The sequence below is a fragment of the Rhinatrema bivittatum genome, chromosome 2, assembly GCF_901001135.1.
Source record: "Rhinatrema bivittatum chromosome 2, aRhiBiv1.1, whole genome shotgun sequence".
NCBI lineage: Eukaryota > Metazoa > Chordata > Amphibia > Gymnophiona > Rhinatrematidae > Rhinatrema > Rhinatrema bivittatum.
Window position 1 is genome coordinate 273,577,600 of NC_042616.1, and position 25,315 is coordinate 273,602,914.

At 44.2% G+C, this 25,315-nt stretch overlaps 1 protein-coding gene across 1 annotated transcript in view; it reads left to right on the top strand.

The window, feature by feature from the left end:
- CDK13 (cyclin dependent kinase 13) overlaps positions 1–25,315 on the top strand; it is a 284,521-nt gene that overhangs the window by 216,689 nt on the left and 42,517 nt on the right. Inside the window, 1 exon segment of the mRNA XM_029589531.1 lies at positions 7,399–7,839. Within this exon segment, the coding sequence (XP_029445391.1) occupies positions 7,399–7,839 (441 nt within the window).

Below are 25,315 nucleotides of genomic sequence, written 5' to 3' on the forward strand. Positions count from 1 at the left end.
GGTAAAGTGAAACTTTCCTTGTTTCTCCTGAGGAAGAAACTAAGCATTTCACCCATTTTTAAGCAGAGTAGCAACAGTATTTTGACATGCCTGGCTGTTGTAATGGCACATTTGCACAAACTTGGTATGAATGTTTCCCTGACTGAATAATTGACTAAGAATTTAGTTAAGAATATAGCTTATCTGAAGATGAACAAATCCTTGTGGATCAAAATCCAGATATTGACATCAGGGTGCATCATTAGCTTCACCAAGTCTCATTTGAGCCTATCACCTGAATGGGAGTTAGAGGGACTCTAGTACACAAAACTTCAAGCAAGGCTTATCTCTCCAGTAACATCCCAAGGCATTGAGCTTCACCAGGGGAAGCAAGTCGGCAGACATCAACTTGGCCCATGTTGAGAATACTAGGCCTTATGGCTGCAATAGTTTTTTTTTTTTTTTTTTTACTCAAATAGCATGTTTCCATATGCGACAAGACCAATGTATCTTATAATCTCAGTGAAACTGGCTACACAGACTGCAGGACTGCCTCCTAGTCATGGAAGAGTGAAGATTTGTCTTTGACAGCCCTTTCATTCCAATTTAGCTAAGGGTCTTCCCTTCTGAATTTCTCCATACCAAATAGTGTTCACCACAGATGTGTCCATCCTAGGCTGGGAAGATCTAGAGGAGCTATATACTCAAGACCTGTGGGCATTCCAAGAGATTCTTTCATATCAGCTTCTTGGAGATAAGGTCAGTACAGAATACTCTAAAAACCTTCAATAGTTGCATATGGCCAACAAAATTGTTCTAATACAAATGGGCAGTCTGGTAGTCATCCTCTACCTGAAGAAGCAGGGAAAAAGAGGATCCTGTATTGAAAAGCTGTCGTAGTACAAAATTGGGTATTTTCTTATAGCATAACCCTAGGAGCCCCTTACTTGGAAAAGACAATGCCCTGACAGTTGTCACCTGCTAGACTCCCACAAGGGGTTCCTAGATTGGGACTTCTATAATAAATATATTTCTGAAGACAAACAGAATGTAGTAGTCTGCACAGGTGGGTGACATTTCCAGCAGAGCCTAGCTGGTGAAGATAACTGCAAAGCTTCTGGAAGCTTTGACATGCTCCACTGAGTGTGTGCGTGCCATCCAGTGGGGCCCTTATTGGTTCTAGTTTTTCCATGGAGCCTAACAGTTGCTGTCCTGACTTCTTTGAAAGGAAATATTTTTCACATGTTTTTGTTGGAGGCCCCTTAATTCACTACATTCTAGCTCTGTTAGCTTCAGTGGGCAGATCTTCTCTCATCAAATGTTTTCTTTATTTTTTGCTGCCCAACAAATGCATCAGTATCGCTGCATCGAGCACTATTGGTGTGCTTTTTTGTAAAATCAAGTTTTAAATTCACCTTGTTAATTTTTTGACCTGTCTGAGAGATGTATGACAGATGTCTGATACATTCTCACTACCCTCAGTGAGAACATATCATGTCTTACTATAGATCCCCCATGATATGTGCTGTTTCTGGGAGACTATCTTGATTTTGATAGCCTCTTTATGGCCATATCAAATTTGGTTTCCGTGGCTTCAATGCTTAGCTATTTAACAGTCAAAGCTGAAAATATTTCCATCCCTGATCACTCAGTACAATGGAAATCTTTTCCGTCCAAACTTTCTTTGGTTCGGACTGCCTAGAAGATCTTACAACTTTAAATAGAAGTGTCTGCACACGGATCAATCAGGAACCTTTTCAATGTCATCATATCCTTCTCCTGCTTCAATACTACATTAAGCCTTTAAGAGTCAGGATTGAAAAGTAATTCAGAGTTCATCTTAGTGCTACAGGAGCATACCACCAGAATTCAGGAGTAATTCCTATTGGTCAACTACCTACAGTTGTATGGTTCATCTTCATCTGTCACTTAGAGATTCTCCTATTCCTTGTGATCTAAATATAGTTCTTCATCAGCAAGCAGGTGTGAATTAGGCATTATGTGTGGATAATGTCATCCAAGGTCGCCAAAATGGATGCATCTTTCAAAGCTCAGTAAATACTTTACAGAGCATGCAGGGGAGTTTCCCATGTATGTACTTTGCCTCGTGAGCCGCTTGCACAAACATTAGGTGGTCTCTCTGTTCAACTTTTTGGTGCCTTGTTCTCTACACTGCTCATTTAATCCTGGGGAAATTGTGTGCCACTGCAGAGCGCAGAATTTGGACAGAATTCCCCTCCGCAGCTGAGCAGAATTTGGCAGGCCTGGCATGCTACGAGCAGATCCTGTCCCACTTAAAGCGAAGATGGAACAGGCCTTGGCGTGCCATGAGCGGAGGCTGACCTGCTTGCAGCGAAGATGGAACAGGCCCCAACATGTCGGGAGCGGAGGCTGGTCCACTCGCAGTGAAGATGGAGCAGGCCTTGGCATGCCATGAGCGGAGGCTGGTCCACTCATGGCAAAGATGAAGCAGGCCCCTAGTGAGAGTGAATCAGTGTGTGTGTGTATAAGACTGTGAGCCTGGGGGGGGGGGGGGGTGAGAGAGAGCATGTGTGTGGGTGTGGGTCCAGAGAGAAGGGAGCCTGTATGAGGAGATTGTGAAGGCATGTGTATGTGTGAGAGATTGAGAGCTGGTGTATATGAAAATTATGTGTATGTGAGGATGCTTATTTGTGAGAGGAGTCTGTGAGGATTGTGTGTGTGTAAGAAAAAGAACCTGTGTGAAGGGATCTGTGTGAGAGGGAGCCTATGTATAGGGTGGGCGAGAGGGAGCCAGTATGCCAGGGGTGTGTGAGAAAGACGTAGGTAGCCTGTTTGAGGGTGTATGCGTGAGAGAGAGAGAGGGAGTGTGTGTGTACAGCAGAGAAAGAGAGCTTGAGTGGGTGTGTATGCAAGAGAGAGGGAGTGTGTATGTGCACTAGAGGGGGAACCTGTGTGAGGGGCAGTACTGAGAGAGGGGTCAAACTCTGGAAATGGAGTTAGAGTAGAAGGGGTTGAGTCTAGAGGGGGAAGGGGGAGAAATAGTGAAGGAGTGGGGGACTCGGAGGGAAAAGTGAAAGGAGACTGGCATGGGGGAGTAGGGAGAGTGGGTGGAAGAGACAAAGTAAACTTATGGAAAATTCTGTTCAAAATATTTAAAACGCATCTTTAAGTAATAACTTTTTTGTATTGCATTTTGAATTAATTATTTACGGTCATGTGTATTGTTGTTTTGACCAATATAAAGTATTCAGGATTTTGCAGAATTTTACGTTTGTGTGTGCAGAATTTTAAATTTTTTATGCAGAATTCCCCCAGGATTGCTTATGTAATTTTTTTCTCATAGGACAACAGGATGGTAGTCCTCACACAAGGGTGACATCAGATGGAGCCAGGCATGGAAAACTTATGTCAGTTTGACTGGCACACTGAGCATGTCCAACATGCCACTATCCACGCGTCCAAGTGGGGACCCTCTTCAGTCTCTCTTCTTTTCCACGGAGCCATCATCTTGTGGTTGTGGAGTTCTACTTTATTAAGTGTCTTTTTAAAAAAAAAGTCTATCAGTTCCGACTTTGCCTGCACTGGGGTCTCCCTTCTCCCTACCTGGTAGTTAGTAGGCAGCGCGGTAAGCTTTTATTTCCCTTCTCTGCAGTTGATTCCCAGTGTGCCTCGCTCTCTGTGACCACTGGGCATCGACCACTCGGGTACGTTTTGCTATGGCGTCGGATTTTCACCGATGCCCCCAGTGTCCGCGGACCATGTCAATCACGGACCCACATGAGATTTGTATCCTTTGCATGGGAGCATCGCATGAAGTCTGGGGGAGTCATTTTTCTGATCAGATAACCCCAAATGCCTTCGCAACTGGTTGGATAAGATGGAAAAGCTCTTTGATTCCAAAAAATTGGAACCTTCTACTCCGGCATTGGGGACGTTAACCACGAGAGGCTGTGGGGAACCAATGGACACCTAGCCTTTGTTGTCCACTTCCCCTGCAGGGCCCCCTCTGGGGAGAGGGGCAGGAGATTGGCCGTCATCTGTGCCTTCACGCTCCAGGATTTCGGGATTGTCTGCTTTGGCGCCATATTTGAAAGTGTTGGGTGAGACGGTGTTTGTCCGGGTATTGAAGAATAGTGGCCGTTCTGATTAACTAATTTTGAGAAATTTCCCCTGATGAAGATTGTTCTCTGCAATCGAAACATGAGTCATGTCGGGAGCACTTTAATCTAGACTTCATGTTGAACTGGCTAAGTATTCCTCTTTCCAACATTTGTTGTTACAAGTTTTTAATGTGGTGAGAAGCATTATGAGTTGTGTTCTATATTGATGGATATACCTTTTTCAGGGTGATTTGAAAAACTTTTTTGATAAGAAGATTAGATATTTAAATAAAGTTACTAACTGGGATGCACAAATGACAATAAATGATTGAATTTCACATTTTGCTTTGTAAGCTGATTGAAGCTTGCGGCCCATTGCGAGGCGAGAGGCTGCAGATTGAAACTCCAAAGCGAATATTTTATGATATTGTCATTTGTCATTATTTGGGTTTGATTGTATCTACTGGACTTTGATCCTTTTCCCTCTTTGTTCTATTTTTGAATCATATTAGAGAGGTGTTTTGCCTTTGGGGTCTCAGACATTGCCATTGCTGATTATTCGTCCAAGCATTGCTTGTGTTTTCTGCCCATTATGCCTATTAGCCAAAATGGGCACATTTCTGCAGACATTCTGTCCTTCAGATGTCAGTGGACCGCAGTTTCTTTCTGGGGAGTTCTCAAGCCCCAGTTGGTTTTTTGGTTGTCTTGTAACACTGAAGAAAACTGTGCAATCTTCATCCAAGAATCCTCTTGTTTACATCTCTAGACTTTTTTTTTTTTCCTGCATTGAGGAGGTTCTAGACCTACTGTCGTTGTCAGGGTCTACTGATCCAAAACCCTGCTTGTAATGTTTTCCATGATGCGGAGTATGTTGCTTGCACTCGCATCACTCTCTTGCCTTAATCGCCTCTTCTACGCATCGGGGTTTTATGTCTCAGCCTTTTCTATGGTTTTCTCTTTGCAGAACCCAACTCTTTTCCCGCCCAGGCCCCTTTGTGAGTCTGCTGCCTCACAAGCAAAAGGGAGAGAGGTGGTGCTTTCAGCAAGATGTGGTTTCCTGCTCGGACGGCCTGTAGCTTGGGATTCACCCATGTGTGAGGACTACCATCCTGCTTGTCCTCAGAGAACACAATTTGCTTACCTGTAACAGGTGTTCTCCGAGGATAGCAGGATGTTAGTCCTCACAAAATCCACCCACCTCCCCTGGGAGTTGGGTGCTCCATGTATTAGCTATGTTATGGACTGAGGGATTCTGTCTAGGGGACAGGCTGATGACTACAGCTGCACATACTCAGTAGGTCATGTTTGAAAGTTCTAGTATCTTTGAGATCAAAGTTCCATGCTGTTCTCCATCTATGTGTGAGGGCTAACATCCTGCTGTCCTTGGAGAACACCTGTTACAAGGTAAGCAACTCTGCTTTCTCCCTCACCTCTAGTTCCTTTTTTTTCCCCCCACATTATTTATTCCATTTTTTCTTAGATCTCCTTGTTTGCTTGCTGACAGTTGATTATCTTTTCCTTTTTTATTTGAAGATCATGTTGGGCTTTTGGGGGGGGGGGGGGAGGTGTCCCATGTGTGTGGCTCCATTGCACTCTGTGACAGAGAGCAAAATTGCATAACTGTAATAGGTGTTCTCTGCCAGCAATAAAATGAACCATACAACCTGTCTACCTCTTCCTGGGAGTTGTGTTCTCCTGCGTTTCTTTCTAAGTTTAAACAATAACTGAGCAGCTGCAGATCCAGCAGAATGCAGAGAAACATCATACATGTCTAAAAAGCATTTCTAGAAAGCTATGGAAGCAAGAGATCTTCCCAGGAATGTAGTTTAGCAGATTCTTGGGCCAAGATCATACAAAGCTTTGAATACAAACACCAACATTTTAAATTGCATTCTGAACCATTTGAGTAACCAGAGGAAATCCTTGAACTGGGGTAATTCCCTCTGGCTGAAGTTGATCTGTTGCAGTCAGGGAGGCCTAATAGTGAGTTACAGTAATCTAATTTCAATAGAATTAATGCATGTGTAACAGTTATATATAGACAGTCTGAAGTTGCCTCACATGCAGTTGGTAAAGGACCTTTTGGCAGTAGGATCAAATGTACAGAAAGCAAAAGATTAAAATCAAGTGTAACGCCAGAGTTTGCACTTATTCACTTAAAGGTATGGAAACCCATCTAATACTGGAGTTAAATTCCGTAGGAGAGAAGATGCTTTTCTGATTCATAAAACATCTGAGTTCATTTTGGGTTTTTTAGGACCAGACTAGACTTTATGTTTCAAAGCATATGTTTAATTTTTCCATTGCGTTGTCTTGGTTGAGAATTAGTGGAGAATGTTTATCTGCCTAGAAAAAAATAAAGTAAACCCCCTAATGACTTCAAATATATGTTAAAATAAATAAAATGGAATCTTGTGGAGTTAATTACTACCTTCTGCATTCTATCAGATAAGAATGACTTAAAGCGATTAGAAACAGCACCAATTCCCACTTTCATTAAATGATCCAGTAAAAACTCAGGCTGAGTCCAGTGTTGCATGAGATCAAGCAAGCACTGCTAATATGGACTCCATCCCCCTTTTCTGTTGCCTTAAATGAACTAGGGCCAGTAACACATTTTCTGTATAATGGTTCTGATTAGTCAGACTGATGGGGGCCCAACAGATTTTCTGTCAGAAATGTTCTGTTATCCAGCTACCGCACTTTCTGTGATCTTACTCAAAAAGGGCAGGTTTGACATTAATCTATAATTATCACTGCTGTTTTAAGGGAATGTCATATATTATCCTAATAAGTTAGCTTAACTGAAGACCCTCAGCTGAGATTCTCAAAAGCCACAAAAGACAGGATCAAGGGGTAGTAGTATATAGGGTCTAAATCTTGTAATATCGCTCTTACCTCAGACTTGAGATAATTGTGATCATATGTATGGCTGCTGTAGAAAATGCCTGTTAAGTAAGTTTTATGTTGTCTTGTTCCTGAGCGTAGCTACAGGGGTCTTTTGGGATTCTGCCAAGTTTTGCATGTTGATTCTTTTAATGAGTTTTCCTTTTTGGCTATGAAGGGTTTCCTTGCAGATTGTAGTTTCAGAAACTCTAAGCATGGTCTGTTGTTCCTCACCTCTTCATGTTTTATCTGTGGTGGTTTACATATTCATTCATGTGAAGATGCCACTTGTTAATTATTCAGTATGTACAACCTTGTAAATAGAGCTTTTGTATCAAACATCCAACTCAGTTTCTCTGTGCCTGTATTAAGTCAAATTTTAATTGCATTATCTATGATTTATCTTGTTTTTATAAACTGGCTGACCATTTCTTTTTTTTTCTATTTTAAGGGAACCCAGGCACTGGACGTCAATTAAACCAGAATGAATTGGCAATCTTGCTGAACCTGTTGCAGTCTAAAACAAGTGTCAGTTTGGCTCATTTTGCTCAAGTGTTGAACATTAAAGTGAATCCTGAGACACAGCAGCAATTGAACAAGTTAAACCTTCCTGCTGGCATCTTGGCAACAGGTGATAAGCAACCAGAGGTAAAACAGCAAGAACCTATTCCACGGCCACCAGTGGCCCTGCCACCTATACAGCCTTTCAAAGTCAAGGCAGATGCTACACAAGCAACTGTGCAAAGTTCATTTGCATTGCTGTTGTCTCAGCTAATAAAGGTACAGCAAATGAAGCAAAACAATGCTGTACCAGAAAAGAATGAAAGTGCTTCTGGACATGAAGTTTCATTGCAGCCCAAACAACCTCCAGAGCCTCGTGCTCCTAAAGCTGGTAAGTAGGTTGGAAAGCTACGTAGAAAATGTAGGTGCCAGCCAAACATGGCACCTACATAAAAGTTAGGGACATTTTTGGGTTTTTTGTTTACTTTTTGCTTTCCTCTTTTCCTTCCAAGGACCCTTCCTCATCCCTTACCCTGCTCCAAGTACTCTCCAGGTCAGCTTCTTCCCCCTTGACCCACCAACAGTAGCCAATGATTGTCAGCAGGCTGAACTCCACTGCCCAGACTCACCTACCCAGGTTCTGGCAGCAGCATCTATAGTGCTTTACTACCTGGTTCCATGGCAGCAGCAACAGCCACTGCCACACACTATTGCCTAGGCCCACTTGTCCAGAGCCACCACAGTGCTCTATAGTCTGGGCCTGGCTAGTATATCTTATGTCAGGCACCAGGGCCTGAGTTTTGGATGACCTGGTATCCTGGATTTCCCCAGTTTTTTGGTAAATGTTAGGATTTTTGCTCACCAACTCTTGGTTCATGTTTGACCAGCTAATGATATTCTGTCTTCAGATACGGTAAAAGTCCTATTCTCTGGCACATAATTATCTGGAATGCTTAAATAACTGCATCTCACACAGGAATTTGGTGAGGAGGGGTAAGGTGAGGTGGCTTTTCTCCATGCTATTCTGTGCTCTGTCTACTCCTGCATTAACCCCTCTCCTTCTGTTCCTAGAATGGGTCAGAAAGGACAGGAGAGGAGTTGTTGAATTAAGGAATTGCTTTGTTCTCCTCAGTCCACTCCAGCATCAACACTCTCCTCCTGTTCCCTGCATACTGCCGGAATAGGAAGCAGAGGGCTCTCAAACAATAGGATATTGTTTGCTGCTTGTTCCCCATGCATGCCAGATAATGGGACTTTTAGTGTATTAATGTTGAAATAGTTAATTATAAATATTGTTTGGACAAATAGGATGAATTGGTTGCATGTGTGGGTGATGTCATCCGATGGCTCCATGAATTAACATTTACTAGTTAAGAGCTAGAAAAGCCTAGGAGACTTTTTTGCTTATGCACATACACAACAAAGCCCCTCAGTCAGTCATTTTAGCAGAACAAGATGTACATGTTCCCATATCAGGAAACTTTCTTCACTTAAGTTGCAAAGATCCCTCAACTCTTCTACATTTTTTCTCCGACAAGCAAGGCTGAATTAGCCATGACATACGGGTGACATCATCCAACAGCAATGAATGGACCCTTCTCTCCTAGCTCATAGTTTCGGTCTCTCGAACATGTGAGTGCGGTCTTATTAGCCCCTTAGACGTTTTTCATCCAAACTCCGGCACAGATATGGATCCTTTCTCTTGACTAAGCTTTAGGTATATTTTTCTTTTAAATCAATTAATGGAGTTGCTTCACTGTCTTGGCAGCCGCTCAATGTACTTTTCAGTGCTAAAACTTAAAAAAAAAAAGTTTTAAAAAGTCCTATCTTGAAGAAGACTACAGCCAGTGGTTTCAAAGATTGCATATACAAACTGAAGATATCCATCACCGATGGCCACGATATGTTATTGCTGTTTGGGGATAGACCACAATACACCTAATTCTTACTGTTGTGGCCAGATATCTCTGAGGGACCCAGAGGACTAGTGCTTGGAAGATCGAGGAGCCATGCAGGTGTGTGAAAAGCCAGAGTTGTTCCTCCTTTCGGAATGGGGCTCCTTCCGTGCCAAGTTGAGTGGAGCTTCTTGAGCAAAGCTCCCCTCCTGTGGTGCAAATCCCTGGATCTGCCAATCCTTTGGGGGTTGAGCAATGTGCAGAAGCACTTGGCACAGGGTAAACCCCTCACAACACTTATCAGCACATACAAAGAAGCACTATGCATCAGAGCTGGCAGCACTGCAGCACAGGATAGGTTCTGTGCCATCAAAGCCCTCTGTTCCATTGGCACACAGGCCCTTGGCACCTTTGGCACCATCTGCATTGGGCCTCAATTAAACTGAAGTAGTTATTTGTCACTATGCCGGCACAATTGGAGCATTGATCCCTGATCCTATCAAAGATTTCAAGACAGGATCAAACTGTAAGAGGCCCCAAAGGAGATTCTCGACACTTGATTCCCACCATCTAGACTTCTGGGGCAAGGACTTCAACTAGAAACTCCAGATGCAATATGTTCCATAATGCTTCTGGTTTTCATCACCTACCAGTTCAGTTGGTCGAGGAAGTGGGTCAAGAAAATAGACTTATCCTGGTCTCTGAAGAAGATGTTTCTCTCCGAACCCCTAGTCAAGACACAGCAGCCCATAGACCAGGCAGTGGAGTTGGTAGTGATTTTCTTTGCCTTACTGGCAGCTGGGAACAAAGATGGGCATTCTTCAGCCTTTCCTAGTCAGTGTGTCGGATTTGTTCCCTCAAGAGGGAGTCCCTCTTGCTTCCATGCTGCAGGGGCTCCCATTAGAAGTCCTAAGGGTGGATTTTTTTTAAAATTCAGAGTTTATTAAAACGGCAAATCTGTCCAACATATGCATAGAATCATCCGTCTTTCCAATATATCAGAAAAACAGAATGTACAAACAAAGCCATGTGGTTATAAGTTATTACAACTATAACCCACCACCCCAGAAATATTAGCTAGTATTTAAAGCATCTGAGTGAAAAGGCTAGCAATATAACTTTTTCTAGGGATGCAGATTCCACTGTTGTATAAATGACTCCCAGATCTTCAAATAGTTTGGTGGTGAAGTCTTACATATCACTGATAGTTTCCCCGTTTAGAACATGGACCAAATATGCTTCTTCTGAGCTAGTTGAGAAGGTAAAATTGTTTTTCATTGTGATGCAGCAGTTTCACAATAGGAAGCCATTACCACAGAGACTAACTTTAATTTACAAATATGAATATCCAAAGGGTATAAGGATAACAGCAGAATTTTAGGATCTAATGGTAGTACAATGTACAAAACCTGATGAAGTAAAGCTAAGATTTCCTTCCCAATATCCCTGGATTTTTTCACACAGCCACCATATGTGGGGAAAAAAGCTCCGTCTGCCCATATAAATTTCAATAAGAATAATCAACTGAAAAATATATTTTATGAAGCTTTTCAGGTGTCAAATATTAGCAAAAAAGTTTGTAATCATTCGACAATATAGGTAGAAATAGAACTTTTAGTAGAGCAAAGAAAGCATTTATCCTAGAATTCTTTACCATTCTTTAATATGTCTAGGTTTCTCAGTAAGTTCAGCATTTAAGTATAGAATAAATCTTAGAAATCAAGCCTTTACCTGAAGAACCCTTCCAAGAGTAGTGTTATGATTTGTGGGTTTGTGGGCCCTTGGCCCGAGGTGCAAGTTGTTACTGCCTGTGGGAAAGGTCCCACAGGTCTACACTGTCAGGAGGCGAGGTCAGAGACAGCGGAGAGCTCTGGGTGAGGCAATGGAGAGGGCCCCGCGGTGCCAGGAAAGAACACCCAAGAATGGGAGACTGGAGGCAATACCTGAGCTGGGACCAGTCAGGCTGCAGAGCGGGGAGTGTGAGACTTGACCAAGCAGGCGATACTCCGGAGGGCAACCCTGAGGGGAGAAGCTGCAGGGCATCGGATGATGATGTAATGCCGTAGGCCAACTCTCAGGCCAGGAAAGCCCAAGCTGATCCTCTGGTGATGACGAAGCACCACCCTGAAGAGCGGGGGGGATGTTGGTAGTCTCGCTATAGTAGGTTGGCGCAACCCCGAAAAGCAGGAAAGTGTGCAATGTCCCAAGAAGCCGGAAGGCGCTAACACAAGGAGCGGGAAACCCCGGCAGTCACTAGAACGTGAACGTGATCCCGAGGAGAATGTGAGCAGTCTCTTTCAGGTCGTGGGCGCAACCCCGAGGAGCGGGGAAGTCCCTCCGTAGAACTCACAGGAAGCTGAGATGTCCCCGAGGTAGTCCCGAGGAGTGGGAGGCCTTGTAGGTAGAACCCAAGAGATGCAGAGCCAGCCCGAGGAGAGCGAGTCCCCAATGCATGCACTGGCCCCCCGAGGAGCGGGTACCAGACAGGGTCCAGGTCCAAGGCACAAGCGAGTCTCAGGAACACGTAGGCAGTAGTCGAAGACGTATGGAACTTGTTGCCAAGTCGGGTAGCTGAGGGCAGGGGTGGAGTTTAAATACACCAGCCTGATGATGTCATCAACCGATGTTCCCACCGATGAGGCTTCATAGAAGGGCCCGGTGGCACGTGCGCCTAGGGAGGCCCGAAGTCGAGGAAGATGGCGGCGGTGTCCAAGCATTCATGAGGATTCCTGGGGAACACAGCGGTGAAGGCTGGCCTGAGCCGCGAGCAGCCCCGGGGAGGGCAGGAGAGCAATGTAGGAAGTAAGTACGTGCGGTCGCAGCCGTCTGCGACAGACGGGCAATAAGTGGTAGATTATAACCTCTGAGTCTCATGCTGTGGCGTCCAGCCAGTCTGAGGAAGCTCAAGACACTACCATCTGGAGCATGCCCCAGTGATATTTCCCTCCAAGATGAACGGAGACCACAACCTGATTGCCTACATCAACACTGGGGGTTTATGTCTGTGTTCTTTCACCCCTTGGGTCTGAGGAAGAATCTACAGGGATCCCTTCTGACCCCTACCTGATCCACCAGAGTATTCTTCACCACCAGAAGACCTCGCATATTCCAATTTGTGCTTAAGTTGGGTGAGACCTTGGGAATCAGTGTTTGCAAGGATAAAGATCCTGCTCCAAAGTCTTCAGTTTTCTCCTGATCATAGAAACTCTATCCAAGCCAACAGCAATCCCAATGCATGTTATCCTACAGCATTTATCTACAAATACTGTGGAGATAATCCAGCATCCTCACACCCCACCCCCAGTGACGGGGGGATGCAGGATACCCCTCACTGGCCTGGAAACTGAAACATAGAAATGACGGCAGAAGAAGACCAAATGGCCCATCCAGTCTGCCCAGCAAGCTTTGCACTTTTTTTTCTCATACTTGTTACTCTTGGCTCTTAGTAACCCTTTGGTTCAGTTTCCCTTCCACCCCCACCATTAATGCAAAGAGCAGTATTGGAGCTGCATCTAATTGAAATATCTAGCTTAGTTAGGGGTAGTAACCGCCGCAATAAGCAAGATACACCCATGCTTATTTGTTTACCCAGATTATGTAATTCAGTCCTTGTTGGTGGTTGTCTTTATATAGATCCACTTTTCTTCATTCCCCCTGCCGTTGAAGCAGAGAGCCATGCTGGTTATGCATTGAAAGTGAAGTATCAGGGTTATTTGGTTTGGGATAGTAACCGCTGTAACAAGCAAGCTACTCCCCGCTTTTTGTGAATGCAAATCCTTTTTTCCACATTTCCTCTTGCCGTTGAAGCTTAGAGCAATGTTGGAGTCGCATTAACCGTGTGTATATTTATTGAATAAGGGTATTATCTCCAGGTAGTAGCAGTCATTCCCGCGAGCCACCCACTCTTCATTCACGTCCTCTAGACTTCATGGAACCATAGTGTTTATCCCACGCCCCTTTGAAGTCCTTCACAGTTCTGGTCTTCACCACTTCCTCCGGAAGGGCATTCCAGGCATCCACCACCCTCTCCGTGAAGAAATACTTCCTGACATTAGTTCTGAGTCTTCCTCCCTGGAGCTTCATATCATGACCCCTGGTTCTGCTGATTTTTTTCCGATGGAAAAGGTTTGTTGTCTTTGGATCATTAAAACCTTTCAAGTATCTGAAAGTCTGTATCATATCACCTCTGCTCCTCCTTTCCTCCAGGGTGTACATATTCAGATTCTTCAATCTCTCCTCATAAGTCATTCGATGAAGACCTTCCACCTTTTTGGTCGCCCTTCTCTGGACCGCCTCCATCTTGTCTCTGTCTCTTGGAGATACGGTCTCTAGAACTGAACACAGTGCCTCACCAAGGACCTGTACAAGGGGATAATCACTTCCCTTTAACTGGACCTTAAATATAGAGTTCAGCAAACCCTGAGGTTAGGGGTAGTACAACTACCACACCAGTCAATGGTAGTGAAATTGGTGCTGAAACAGGCAAAGACTATAATTTTCTCCAACATTCCACCAGACAGGGACTCTAGACTGTTGGATAACTTTGGGAAAAGGTCTTTCAGAGCTCGATGCTCAGTATCCACATTGTGGCCCACCAATTCTACATGGCACAATACTTACATGATTGTGTTGAGAAACTGACACCCTTGTTGGAGGAGTTGGACAGTGAGCAGGCAGTATATCAGCAAGCTCTTCAGAATGCAGAGGAGTGCTAGTATCTTCTCTGCTCTATATACAAATCCTTTGATACAGCAGCCAGCTCTTCAGCCATGGCCATTGGAACATGTCCAATAGCTTAGCTGAGAGCCAGCAGTCTGCAAGAGGATATTCTTGATACAATAAGTTGGCAGATGTATCCTGTTCTGGGGACAGTCTCTTCAGAGAGAAACAGCCCAAATTAAGGTGAAGCATTTCAAGCTCTTTCAATTGGATTTGAGCAGCTGTCATCTTCCAGGTGTCCTTACTTTGCTTTTAAGCACTCCTACTTCCAGAGATGTCACTTCTGACAATTTCAGCAGTATCGTGCACCATCTGTGCTTCCATAGCAGCAGCAGCTTCCAGTTTATGGACATTTAATCAAAGATGACATAGCAGGCCCAGCCCAAGCCTGGGCCTTGTTTGTGACTGGATTTTACACTCAGGCCTCGATCTCTCCATTAAGGGAGGAAGATTCACCTTTACATAGAAGAATGGCAGAAGATCTCCAAGGACTGATGTTGGGTCCTCTAAATTCTGGAGTCTGGTTACTGTTTACACTTCTCCCATCCTCCAGGGCTGCACCTGATCTGTCTCATTTGACCCAGCTCTATCTCCAGTGTGACCTCAACACTCTGACATCACTTGCTTCAGCCCTTGTTGTTCCAGGACATGGTCACATCAGAGATGGAGAGGTATCTCCAGCAGTGGCTAGGCCCAGATATCCTAGAGAAGGAAGCTCTCCTTCGGCTTCTACCTCATCCAGTAACACTGGTGATGAATGCATCCACTAGGGATGGGGTGCCCACATGAGTCCTTTTCAAACCCAAGGAATCTAGTCATCAACAGAAGTCTTTCAGATCAGTCTTTTGGCTCTACAAGCTATCAGACTTGCATTGAAACTTTTTCACATCTCCTTCCGGGAAATAGCATATTAATCCAAACTGACAATCCAAGTAGCAATATTCTACATGAAAAATCAAGGGGGCATGGGATCCTTGACCATCTGCCAAAATTCCCTAAGAATTTGGGAGTTGGCTTGCAGTCATAAAGCCTGTCTTCAAGTGACCTACCTTCCCATGATCTCCAGCATGTTGATACATTGCCACAGCAGAGTGTTTTATCCTCATGAGATCAAACAGTGGCAGCAGGTTGTTCAATGTCTGGGGTCTTCTGTCAATTTGATCTGTTTGGATCAGAATTAAAAAGGAAAATGGAAAGATTCTGCATCATTCTTCAAAGCAATTTCAGATCCGCTCCAGACATATTTCTACTCAAATGAGATGCAGATTTACTAATGCTTTTCCATCTCTTCTGTTGCTGGCCAAAAAGCACTGAAGGATCTGACGTTGCTCAGAGAAGTGTGGTTCACACCTCGTCCATTATTGGTCCACCCTTAAGTCCCTCTAGGATCTGATCTGACATTGTTAACTCAGATTGTCTGTCATCTGAACGTTTCCCCTCTCAACTTGACAGCATGAATGTTGAACATTTGCTAATCTCATCATTGTCATTGCCCAAGGAAGAGGGGGATATTGTAACTTCCTCCAGGAAGCCTTCAGCCGAACGAGCTTGCAGTTTTAAATGGAAAAGATTTTCATCTTGGTGACAGGCAAGCTCCCTAAACCCATTTGCTTACAAAAGGAGTTGCCTCAATACTACTTGTCACTCTCCTTCTAGGGTCTCGGTACATCATTGGTCAAAGTACATCTCAGTGCCATTGCAGCAGACCATATTTTAGTGGAGGGTTGCTCAAGCTGGTCTTTCAGGGCCCCCACAGTCAATCAGGTTTTCAGGATATCTCTAATGAATATGCATGAGATTTATTTGCACTGGTTGGGGGTGGCCCAAGGACTGGATTGAGCACACCTGTTCTAGCGCTCTAGTGAATGTCAAACTAATAGACATGCATTTTTTAATGTTAAAGTCATAAGGCATTTGCGATCTCCGGTCACCAAACCACTAGTGCCATTGGATATCATCATTGTATTTGCACAACTCGTGGAACTGCCTTTCGAACCATTAGTCTGCTTCCTCTAAGTTCTTTACATGGAAAATAGTGTTGCTAGTCACAGTGACATCAGCTGGGAGAGTTTGAGAGCTTCAGGCATCGGTTCATTACTCACTGTAGATTCAACTTTCTGCCAAAAGTGGTTTTGGCATTTTATCTGAATCAAGCTGTTTATTGCCCTGTTTTATTTTTGCTAGATCTCATACACATGAAGGGGAGAAAGCCCCTATGTTCATTGGACTGTAAAAGATCCTTGGCATATTTGAAGAAAATTCAACCTCCTCATCAAGCTTCACAACTCTCTTTTATGGTCCTAATTGACTAGTACCAAATGCATGTTGTCCAGCTGGCTGACAGAATATATTGTTTTGCTCTGACTGGCCTTCAGAACACACACTGTAAGGCTTATCAAGTACGGCTGGCTCATCTGCGAACTGTGCCTATTGAAGAAATTTTGTAAATCTGCAACTTTGTCATCAGTTCACACCTTCACGTCCAATTACTGTCTGGACAATCTATCAAAAACTGACACTAACTTTGGACAAGCAGTTTTGTTCAGCCAGTAGTCCACTTTCCACAGGGGAGTCTGGGTTTTACTTTTCAATAAATGATCTGTTTGGGAGTCCCCATGCATCATGGATAATCCAGCCCTGCTTTTCTTTGGAGAAAGCCAGTTTGCTTATGCACCCACCTCTGTCAGGAATCAACTACCTAGCTAAAGCTAAGCTTTACAATCAACTGAGGGACTCAGTCACCTTAAGTCATTCCAGCCTCTGAAAGGGATGTTATCTCCAGTTACTCATAAGGCTATGCCTAAGAACAGCCCCCTCCCCCCAGACACACACACACCCAAAAGAGGTACACAGCCAACCATCTGCCTATGCATACAACTCCTCCCTTGCTTGAGTCTGACTCAGAGCATTCGTGAGAGATTATGGTTCCATAGATTTGGATTCTGATAGAGAACTCCCCGGCTCTACCGTCTTGACCCTTCATCTCCTCTAGCTAGGAGCACTTTCTCTCCGGAAGATCTCTTCTTCCAGTCTTTTTCAAAAAGATGTGCAAGCAATTTCTTTCGGCTAGCAAGTTGAGAGCTCCTTTGCTAGAAATTTAAAAGTATCTTAATTGTATCTAAAGATACCGTACAAATTCCAGTCCATTCTATTCTAAAAGAATTAATTACAAATGTAGCAAGACCTACTTACTATACCTCAAGTGGGTAAAAATCTATATCCAGAATACTGGGGGCTGGCAATATTTGATTTTGAGAAGACCCAATTACCCCACTTCTCAGTAGTGTAAAATCGACAGTAAAGAAATCTAAAAAATAATCATGGTCCCTTTCATCTGTTTCTCCAAGGAAGAATCCACAAACTCTGGATCTGTTTGGTAGGAAGTTATTTCAAAACACAGTGCTTTCTATGTGTGTATCTTAACTTTTTATGGTACAATATATGCACTCCATTATAAAGCAGCTACACATATTTTGACTTCCTTCAGATAAACAAGACTTTCTTACTTTATCTGGAGGAGATGAATGTGATAAACATTTTGTATGATCCGTATACAATCAATTTATCTGATGCCTTGCCATAATCTACACCCTATTGTAAACACAGCAAATTCACTAGCAAATTATAAAACAAAAGTTACAAAAAAGCATCAGCTAAAATTGCAATACAAATAAATTATGATAAATCCTCATGTAACACTCATTATCCCAGGACAAGCAGGATGCTAGTCCTCACATATGGGTGACATCGGTAATGGAGCCCTATGTACGGAAAAAACTTCTTAAAAGTTTTATGAAACTTTTGAATGGCACCGGAGTGCCTACTGAGCATCGCCCAGCATGCCATGATATTCCCTGCCAAGGGGTCTCCCTTCAGTCTTCTTTTTTCCGCGAAGCCGTTAGCATCGCGGGTTAATAGGAGTCTTGAGGTAATTTTCACCTTGTAAAAAATTCGGAAAAATTTGATCTGCCGCAGGGGTTTTTCCATTTTATTACCGGCGGTAACTTTTTTCTGTTATCGATTCCCGGCTGGGAGCGATAATTTTGGGGGTTTTCGCCGTCGACGGCCGTACGGCGCCATGGCCTCCAGCTTCAAAAAGTGCCCAAACTGCACAAGAACTATGTCTATTACCGACCCACATTTGAATGTGTTCTTTGCTTAGGCAAAGACCACAACATTCAAACGTGCAAGTCTTGTGCTGAAATGACCAGTAAAGGTCGTTGTCTTAGGGCTGAGAAAATGGAGCAGCTTTTTTCCATACACCTGCTTCCACGGGCGTCAACTTCAACGCAGTCTTCTCCATCGACATCAGTTTGTCAGCTTATGATGAAGAAAAAACATCCGGAGGCGGGAGACGCCTCAGCTTCATCCCAGTCGTTATCAAAAGCATCGACTTCGGGAAGCGACAAACAAAGGAGAAGCAATCGCCATCGCGACAGGATACGGTGGCCGAAGAGACCTTCCCACAGGTACGGCCTCTCCGGCAAAGAAAACCCGGACGGAGACAGAGGCTCCAAGGCCTACTGCAGGGCGATTCCCACCGATATCGGTGCCGGGTTCCGAACCTCCTCAGGCTCTGAGGGGGTATCGGCATCGGCCTCCACCGCCTCCCTCCACAGCTGCTCTGTTTCACCAGCTGATGAGATGTGGACTTGACTCCTCATACGTCAAGCGGTGCAACAAGCTCTACGGAGGCGATTCCCACCATCGATGCCGATGCCATCCACCATCGATGCCCATTCCGTCGATTCCGAGGTCAACCGACGATGGCACGGGAACCGGAGACGATGGCCTACCCCGGTACAGTCACCGATGCCGCATACGCCTCTACCGATCCTTCCTTGGTGCCAGCGACGCCAGCGCCGGTTACCTACTTGGGGATGTCACTCTGGATATTCCTTACCAAGCAATTACCAACAGGATCCAGGTTCCAGGGCCATCTGGAGTACCAAGGCATTACCACTGGACCCAGTTCCAGGCCCATCATGGAGTAACCAAGGCCTTCTAGGCCTCGTTCACCTGTGCCACACATCCTAGTGACCCAGTTACTCTTACCACATACCACATCATGAGCCTGAGGACTCTAACCTCTGAGTATTCTTTGATGAAGAATTATTCTGAGCCCTCTCCACCGATGACCATAGAAAGTCTCCACCTGAGGACCTCTCATTTACTAATTTCGTTAAGGAAATGGCGGACACCATCCCTTTTCCGCTCCAAACAGAGGTGGATGAGAGGCAAAAGACTTTGGAAGTCCTACAATTTTGTGGACCCTCCCAAAAAAATGTTGGCAATCCCGGTTCACGAAGTCTTCCAGGAATTACAGCACAGGATTTGGGAGCACCCAAGTTCTGTACCAGCAGTGAACAAGAGGGCTGAAGCCACTTACCTTGTACAGCCTACTCCAGGATTCCAGAAGATCTCAACTGCCTCACCAATCAGTGGTGGTTGAATCTGCCCAAAAGAAGCAAAAAGACAAAAGTCCCATGCTTCCCTACAGCCTGGGAAAGAGAGTAGATTCCTGGACAACTTAGGAAGAAAGATTTTTCAGGGTTCCATGCTGGTCTCAAAAATTTCTTCTTACCAGCTCTACATGAACCAGTACCAAAGGAACCTGTGGAAACAGGTTCAGGAACTCTCTCTTTCTCTTCCAGAGCAGTTTCAGAGTCATTCCAAAATATTATACACAAGGGCCTTGACTCGGGCAAGCATGAAGTTCGAGCAACTTATGATTGCTTTGAGACAGCAGCAAGATTGTCAGCATCGGGTATAGCTGCGAGAAGGTGGGCTTGGCTGAAGGCCTCTGATCTTCGCCCAGAGGTTCAGGAGCATTTGTCGGATCTACCATGTCTGGGGGATAACCTCTTTGGGGAAGATTAAGGAAGCTGTGGCAACCTTAAGGGACCACACCGAGACCTTAAAACAATTATCCTCTCAACCTCAGAAACTCAAGTTTCTTCCAGAAAGTATCCCAGACGTGACACTCGCCGACCGTACTACCGTCCACGTCGATACTACCCCCAGCAGGTAGGCCAAGGGCTAACCGCCCAACACAACGCCAACAGCCTAGGCAAAGGCCAGCAAGACCTCAGCCACCTCCACAAACAACAACTACTTCTGGTTTCTGAAAAGCCCCAGAGAGCAGCAGCCACATCAACCCGTTTCCGGAAACACCAGTAGGAGGTCGCATACAGTACTTCCACAACAATTGGACCTCCATCACCACCGACCAGTGGGTGTTATCCATCATGACTCACGGTTACAGGCTGGATTTCTTAACTATCCCAAGGAAAATCCACCACTTCACTCTTACACAATAAATCAACATTCCATAATTCTTCAAACAGAATTATCCACCCTTCTGAGAGCCAGGGCCATAGAACCAGTCCCTGGGCCTCAAAAGGGCAGAGGATTCTACTCCAGATATTTCCTCATTCCAAAGAAAACAGGAGGCCTTCGACCCATTCTAGACCTCAGAAATCTCAACAAATTCCTAAAAGAAAAATTCAGAATGGTATCCCTAGGCACCATTCTGCCTCTTCTTCAAAGGGGAGATTGGCTCTGCTCTCTGGATCTTCAAGATGCATACGCTCACATTCCCATCTTTCCTCCTCATCGCCAATACCTGCGCTTTCGGGTACTGGATCAGCATTTTCAATACAGAGTGCTGCCATTCGGCCTTGCATCAGCACCACGAGTATTCACAAAGTGCATGGCTGCAGCAGTGGCACACCTCCACAAGCAAAAGGTGCATGTGTTCCCTTACCTGGACGATTGGCTCATCAAGAGTCAATCAAAAGAAGGAGCTCTCACTTCTCTCAAGCTCACCATCCAAGTGCTTCACTCCTTGGGATTTCTCATCAACTACCAGAAATCCCATCTGTCACCAACTCATCTGATACAGTTCATAGGTGCAGAACTGAACACTTCAATAGCAACAGGCTTTTCTTCCAAGAGACCGTGCTCAAACACTTGGTCCTTTGAGAACGCCTTGGGGCCGTTGGGGACACACCTGTTGACTCACAATCTTCGAAACCAATTCCAAGTAACAGCTCACCAGTGCCTCATTCTTCTAGGGCACATGGCTTCCGCGGTTCATGTACTCCCATGGCCAGATTGACCATGGACTACTGCAATGGACACTCAAAGCACAGTGGATACAAGCCACTCAGCCAATGTCCACTCCTATTCATCACACCACAAGATCTGCACTCCTCTGGTGGACATCAATGAACAACTGCTCAAAGGCCTACCTTTCCAGCAACCAGTTCCACAAGTGACTTTGACTACAGATGCATCCACCTTAGGGTGGGGAGCACACATTGGTCATCTAAAGACACAGGGCAAGTGGACAAAACTCGAAGCCTCTTTTCAAATAAACTTCCTGGAGCTTCGAGCTATACGTTATGCTGCATGCGTTCAAGGACTGCCTATCGCACAAGACTGTTCTGATCCAACGGACAACACAGTAGCCATGTGGTACATCAACAAACAGGGCGGTACAGGTTCTTACCTCCTTTGTCAAGAAGCAGCACAGATTTGGGACTGGGCCCTGACACACTCAATTCTTCTACGGGCCACCTACCTAGCAGGCATCCACAACACAGTAGCGGATCGTCTCAGTCGTCAGTTCCAACCGCACGAATGGTCCTTGGACCAGCAATAGCATCCAAGATCTTCCAACGCTGGGGTCAACCGACGATAGATCTCTTTGCATCAACTCAACTACAAAGTGAAACAATTACTGCTCTCTCCTCTGGCAGCAGAACAGCCTACCAAAGGACGCGTTTGCTCGCCATTGGAATTCAGGCCTGTTATACGTATCCACCGATACCACTCATAACCAAAACATTAGTGAAACTACAACAGGACAAGGGACCATGTACTCATAGCCCCATATTGGCCTCGACAAGTATGGTTCCCCACACTGCTAGATCTCTGTCAGGGATCCAATTCGCCTGGGAGTAGCTCCCAATCTCATAACTCAGGAACAGGGTCAGTTGCACCATCCCAACCTTCAATCCCTGTCCCTGACAGCATGGATGTTGAAAGCTTGATCTTACAACCTCTCAACCTTCCAACCGCTATATCTCAAGTGCTGATAGCTGCACGTAAACCTTCCACGAGAGAGAATTATTCCTACAAATGGAAACGGTTTACTTTGTGGTGCACTCAGAAAGATTTAGATCCTTTCACTTGCCCCACTTCCTCGCTACTAGATTACCTTTACCACCTCTCAGACTCTGGTCTTAAGTGCAATCTCAGCTTATCATAACAAGCTGGGAGATGCATCTATCTCCACACAGCCTCTCGTCAGTAAATTCATGAGAGGCCTAACTCACATTAAACCTCCAGTTCATTCCCCAAGCATACAATGGGATCTGAACGTAGTACTACTAGACTTATGCGTTCTCCTTTGAACCCATAAATACTTGTGACCTTAAATACCTTACTTGGAAAACGGTATTTCTCATAGCCATTACATCAGCCAGAAGGGTCAGTGAATTACAAGCACTAGTCACATACGAACCTTTTACAAAGTTCCTGACAGGGTAGTCCTCAGGACACATCCTAAATTCCTTCCTAAGGTTGTCACGGAATTTCACTTGAACCAATCCATAGTTTTACCTACATTCTTTCCTAGGCCTCACTCTCACCAAGGAGAAAGAGCCTTACACACTTTGGACTGTAAGCATGCATTGTCTTCTATTTAAACCGCACTACAGCCCAAAGAAAGTCCAGTCAGCTGTTTGTATCCTATGATCCAAACAAACCAGATAAAGCAGTGGGTAAGCATACTCTGTCAAACTGGTTAGCAGATTGCATACAATTTGTTATGAAAAAGCAGGCCTTACTCTTCAAGGGCGAGTAAAAGCACACTCAGTAAGAGCGATGTCAACTTCAGTAGCACACCTACGCTCTGTACCTATTCTGGACATTTGCAAAGCAGCAACATGGAGTTCTCTTCATACCTTTGCAGCTCACTACTGCTTAGACAAAGAAGGAAGACAAGATTCAGCCTATGGACAATCCGTCTTAAAGAACTTGTTTCCAGTGTAATCCCAACTCCTTCTACATCCAACCTGCTGAGATTTCGGCTGATTCATTTCAACAACAATACCTCACTGTTACTTCAGCACAAAATGACTCAGCCTCTAGCTTGCTACATCCATATGTGAGGACTAGCATCCTGCTTGTCCTGGGATAAAGCAAAATTGCTTACCTTGTAATAGGTGTTATCCCAGGACAGCAGGATGTAGTCCTCACGAAACGCACCCGCCACCCCGCGGAGTTGGGTCCGTTACGTTTTATTATTTTTTTTTTGGCTAACGCTTATTGCTACAAAACAAGACTGAAGGGAGACCCCTGTGGCAGGGAATATCATGGCATGCTGGGCATGCTCAGTAGGCACTCCGGTGCCATTCAAAAGTTTCATAGAAACTTTTAAAGAAGTTTTTCCGTACATAGGGCTCCATTACCGATGTCACCCATATGTGAGGACTACATCCTGCTGTCCTGGGATAACACCTATTACAAGGTAAGCAATTTTGCTTTACAAACAGCAGTATAGAAACTTAAAACCTCTAGAATTTAGCTTAGAAAGGCTTGAGGAACAGCCAGATGTTCAGCTGTTGATTAAACTGAATCAAATTTGAAATTACATCCACCTGGGAAGAGCATTTGAGAGAAATGGCCTTGTACAGGAAAATGTATGCTTACTTGTCTTAGACCAGCCACTTGTACAGATGGTACCACTAATAAGCTCTGACTTTGATCTTAATGAACGAGTAGGCTCATATCTTATGATTTGATTATTTTGGAGCTAATTTATGCAATGATTGAAAAACAAAATCTTAAAACTGAATCCTCCACAGAAAAGGCCGTTGGCCCGATCTTTTTAATACTGTGGAAATTGATGTTTTCCTAACACTACTGAATTTTGGATCAGTTGAATTTTGTAACCTAATTTCAACATTGGGCTAAAGATTGAACCCTTCCATAGGGGCTTATAGAATAGTTTGCAGTCCTCAGATGTACAAGATATCCATATGGATTAGCCAATGTCCGCAGCACAGAAGAAATTGGTAACAAAGCTAAAGAAACAGTAGAACTCAGACTACTGTACTACATTACAAATACTCTGTACTGCAATTGCAATCTTCCCCAAAAAACTAGGAGTTTTCATATGACTTGGAGGCTTGTGATATGAGGCTGTACAATGCTTACTGACATGAACAGAAAATCCTTTTAGGTTTTTTACTTCTAGCTAATAAACATCCTTGTTGCCATTGGATGACATCACTCCCATATGTAACTAATGTATCCTGCTGTCCAGGTAAGCAGGAAGCATCAGTTACAAGTAAGCAGCTTTGCTATGTTTGTGTATAGTGGCCATCTCCTTCAGTGTAACAGGCGTACCAAGGTGTCTTAGCTAATCAACTGTGTTTTTATGCTACCATGGGAAATTTGAAACATGAGGCTGAAATATGTGACAATGATATTTTAGTATGTATATAGATTATTTAAAGGAAAATTCACATACTGAATTATATAAGAACGTAACATAAGGCCATACTGGGTCAGACCAAGGGTCCATCAAGCTCAGTCTCCTGTTTACAGCAGTGGCCAACCCAGGTAACAAGTACCTGGCAAGATCCTAATGAGTAGATAGATTCCAAGCAGCTCATCCCAAAAATAAGCAGTTGATTTCTACAACTCTGCCTTAATTGTTAATGGACTGTTCCTCCAGGAACTTGTGCAAACCTTTTTTAAAAGCAGCTATACTAATAGCTTTCACCACATCCTCTGGCAACGAATTCCAGAGTTTAATTATGCATGGAGTAAAAACAATATTTTCTCTTATTAGTTTTAAATGTATTACTTAGTAACTTCATTGTTTGTCCCTTAGTCTTTGTACTTTTTGAAAGAGTAAACAACTGATTGTTTACTCATTCCATTCCACTCATTTTATAAACCTCTGGCTGCTGCTGCACATTGAGCAGATTTCGTATTTTCATGCCCAGTCTCCTAGTTTTGCAATGTCCTCTTGCAGTTTCTCACAATCCTTTTGATTTGACAACTTCAAATAATTTTGTCACTGGCAAATTTGATCACCTCACTTATTGTTCCCATTTCCAGTTTATTTATAAATATATTAAAAACTATTTGCCCCAGAACAGATCCCTGGGGTACTCCATTATTCATTTTTTCCACGGGAAAATTTACCATTTAGGCTTATTCTGTTTTCTATCT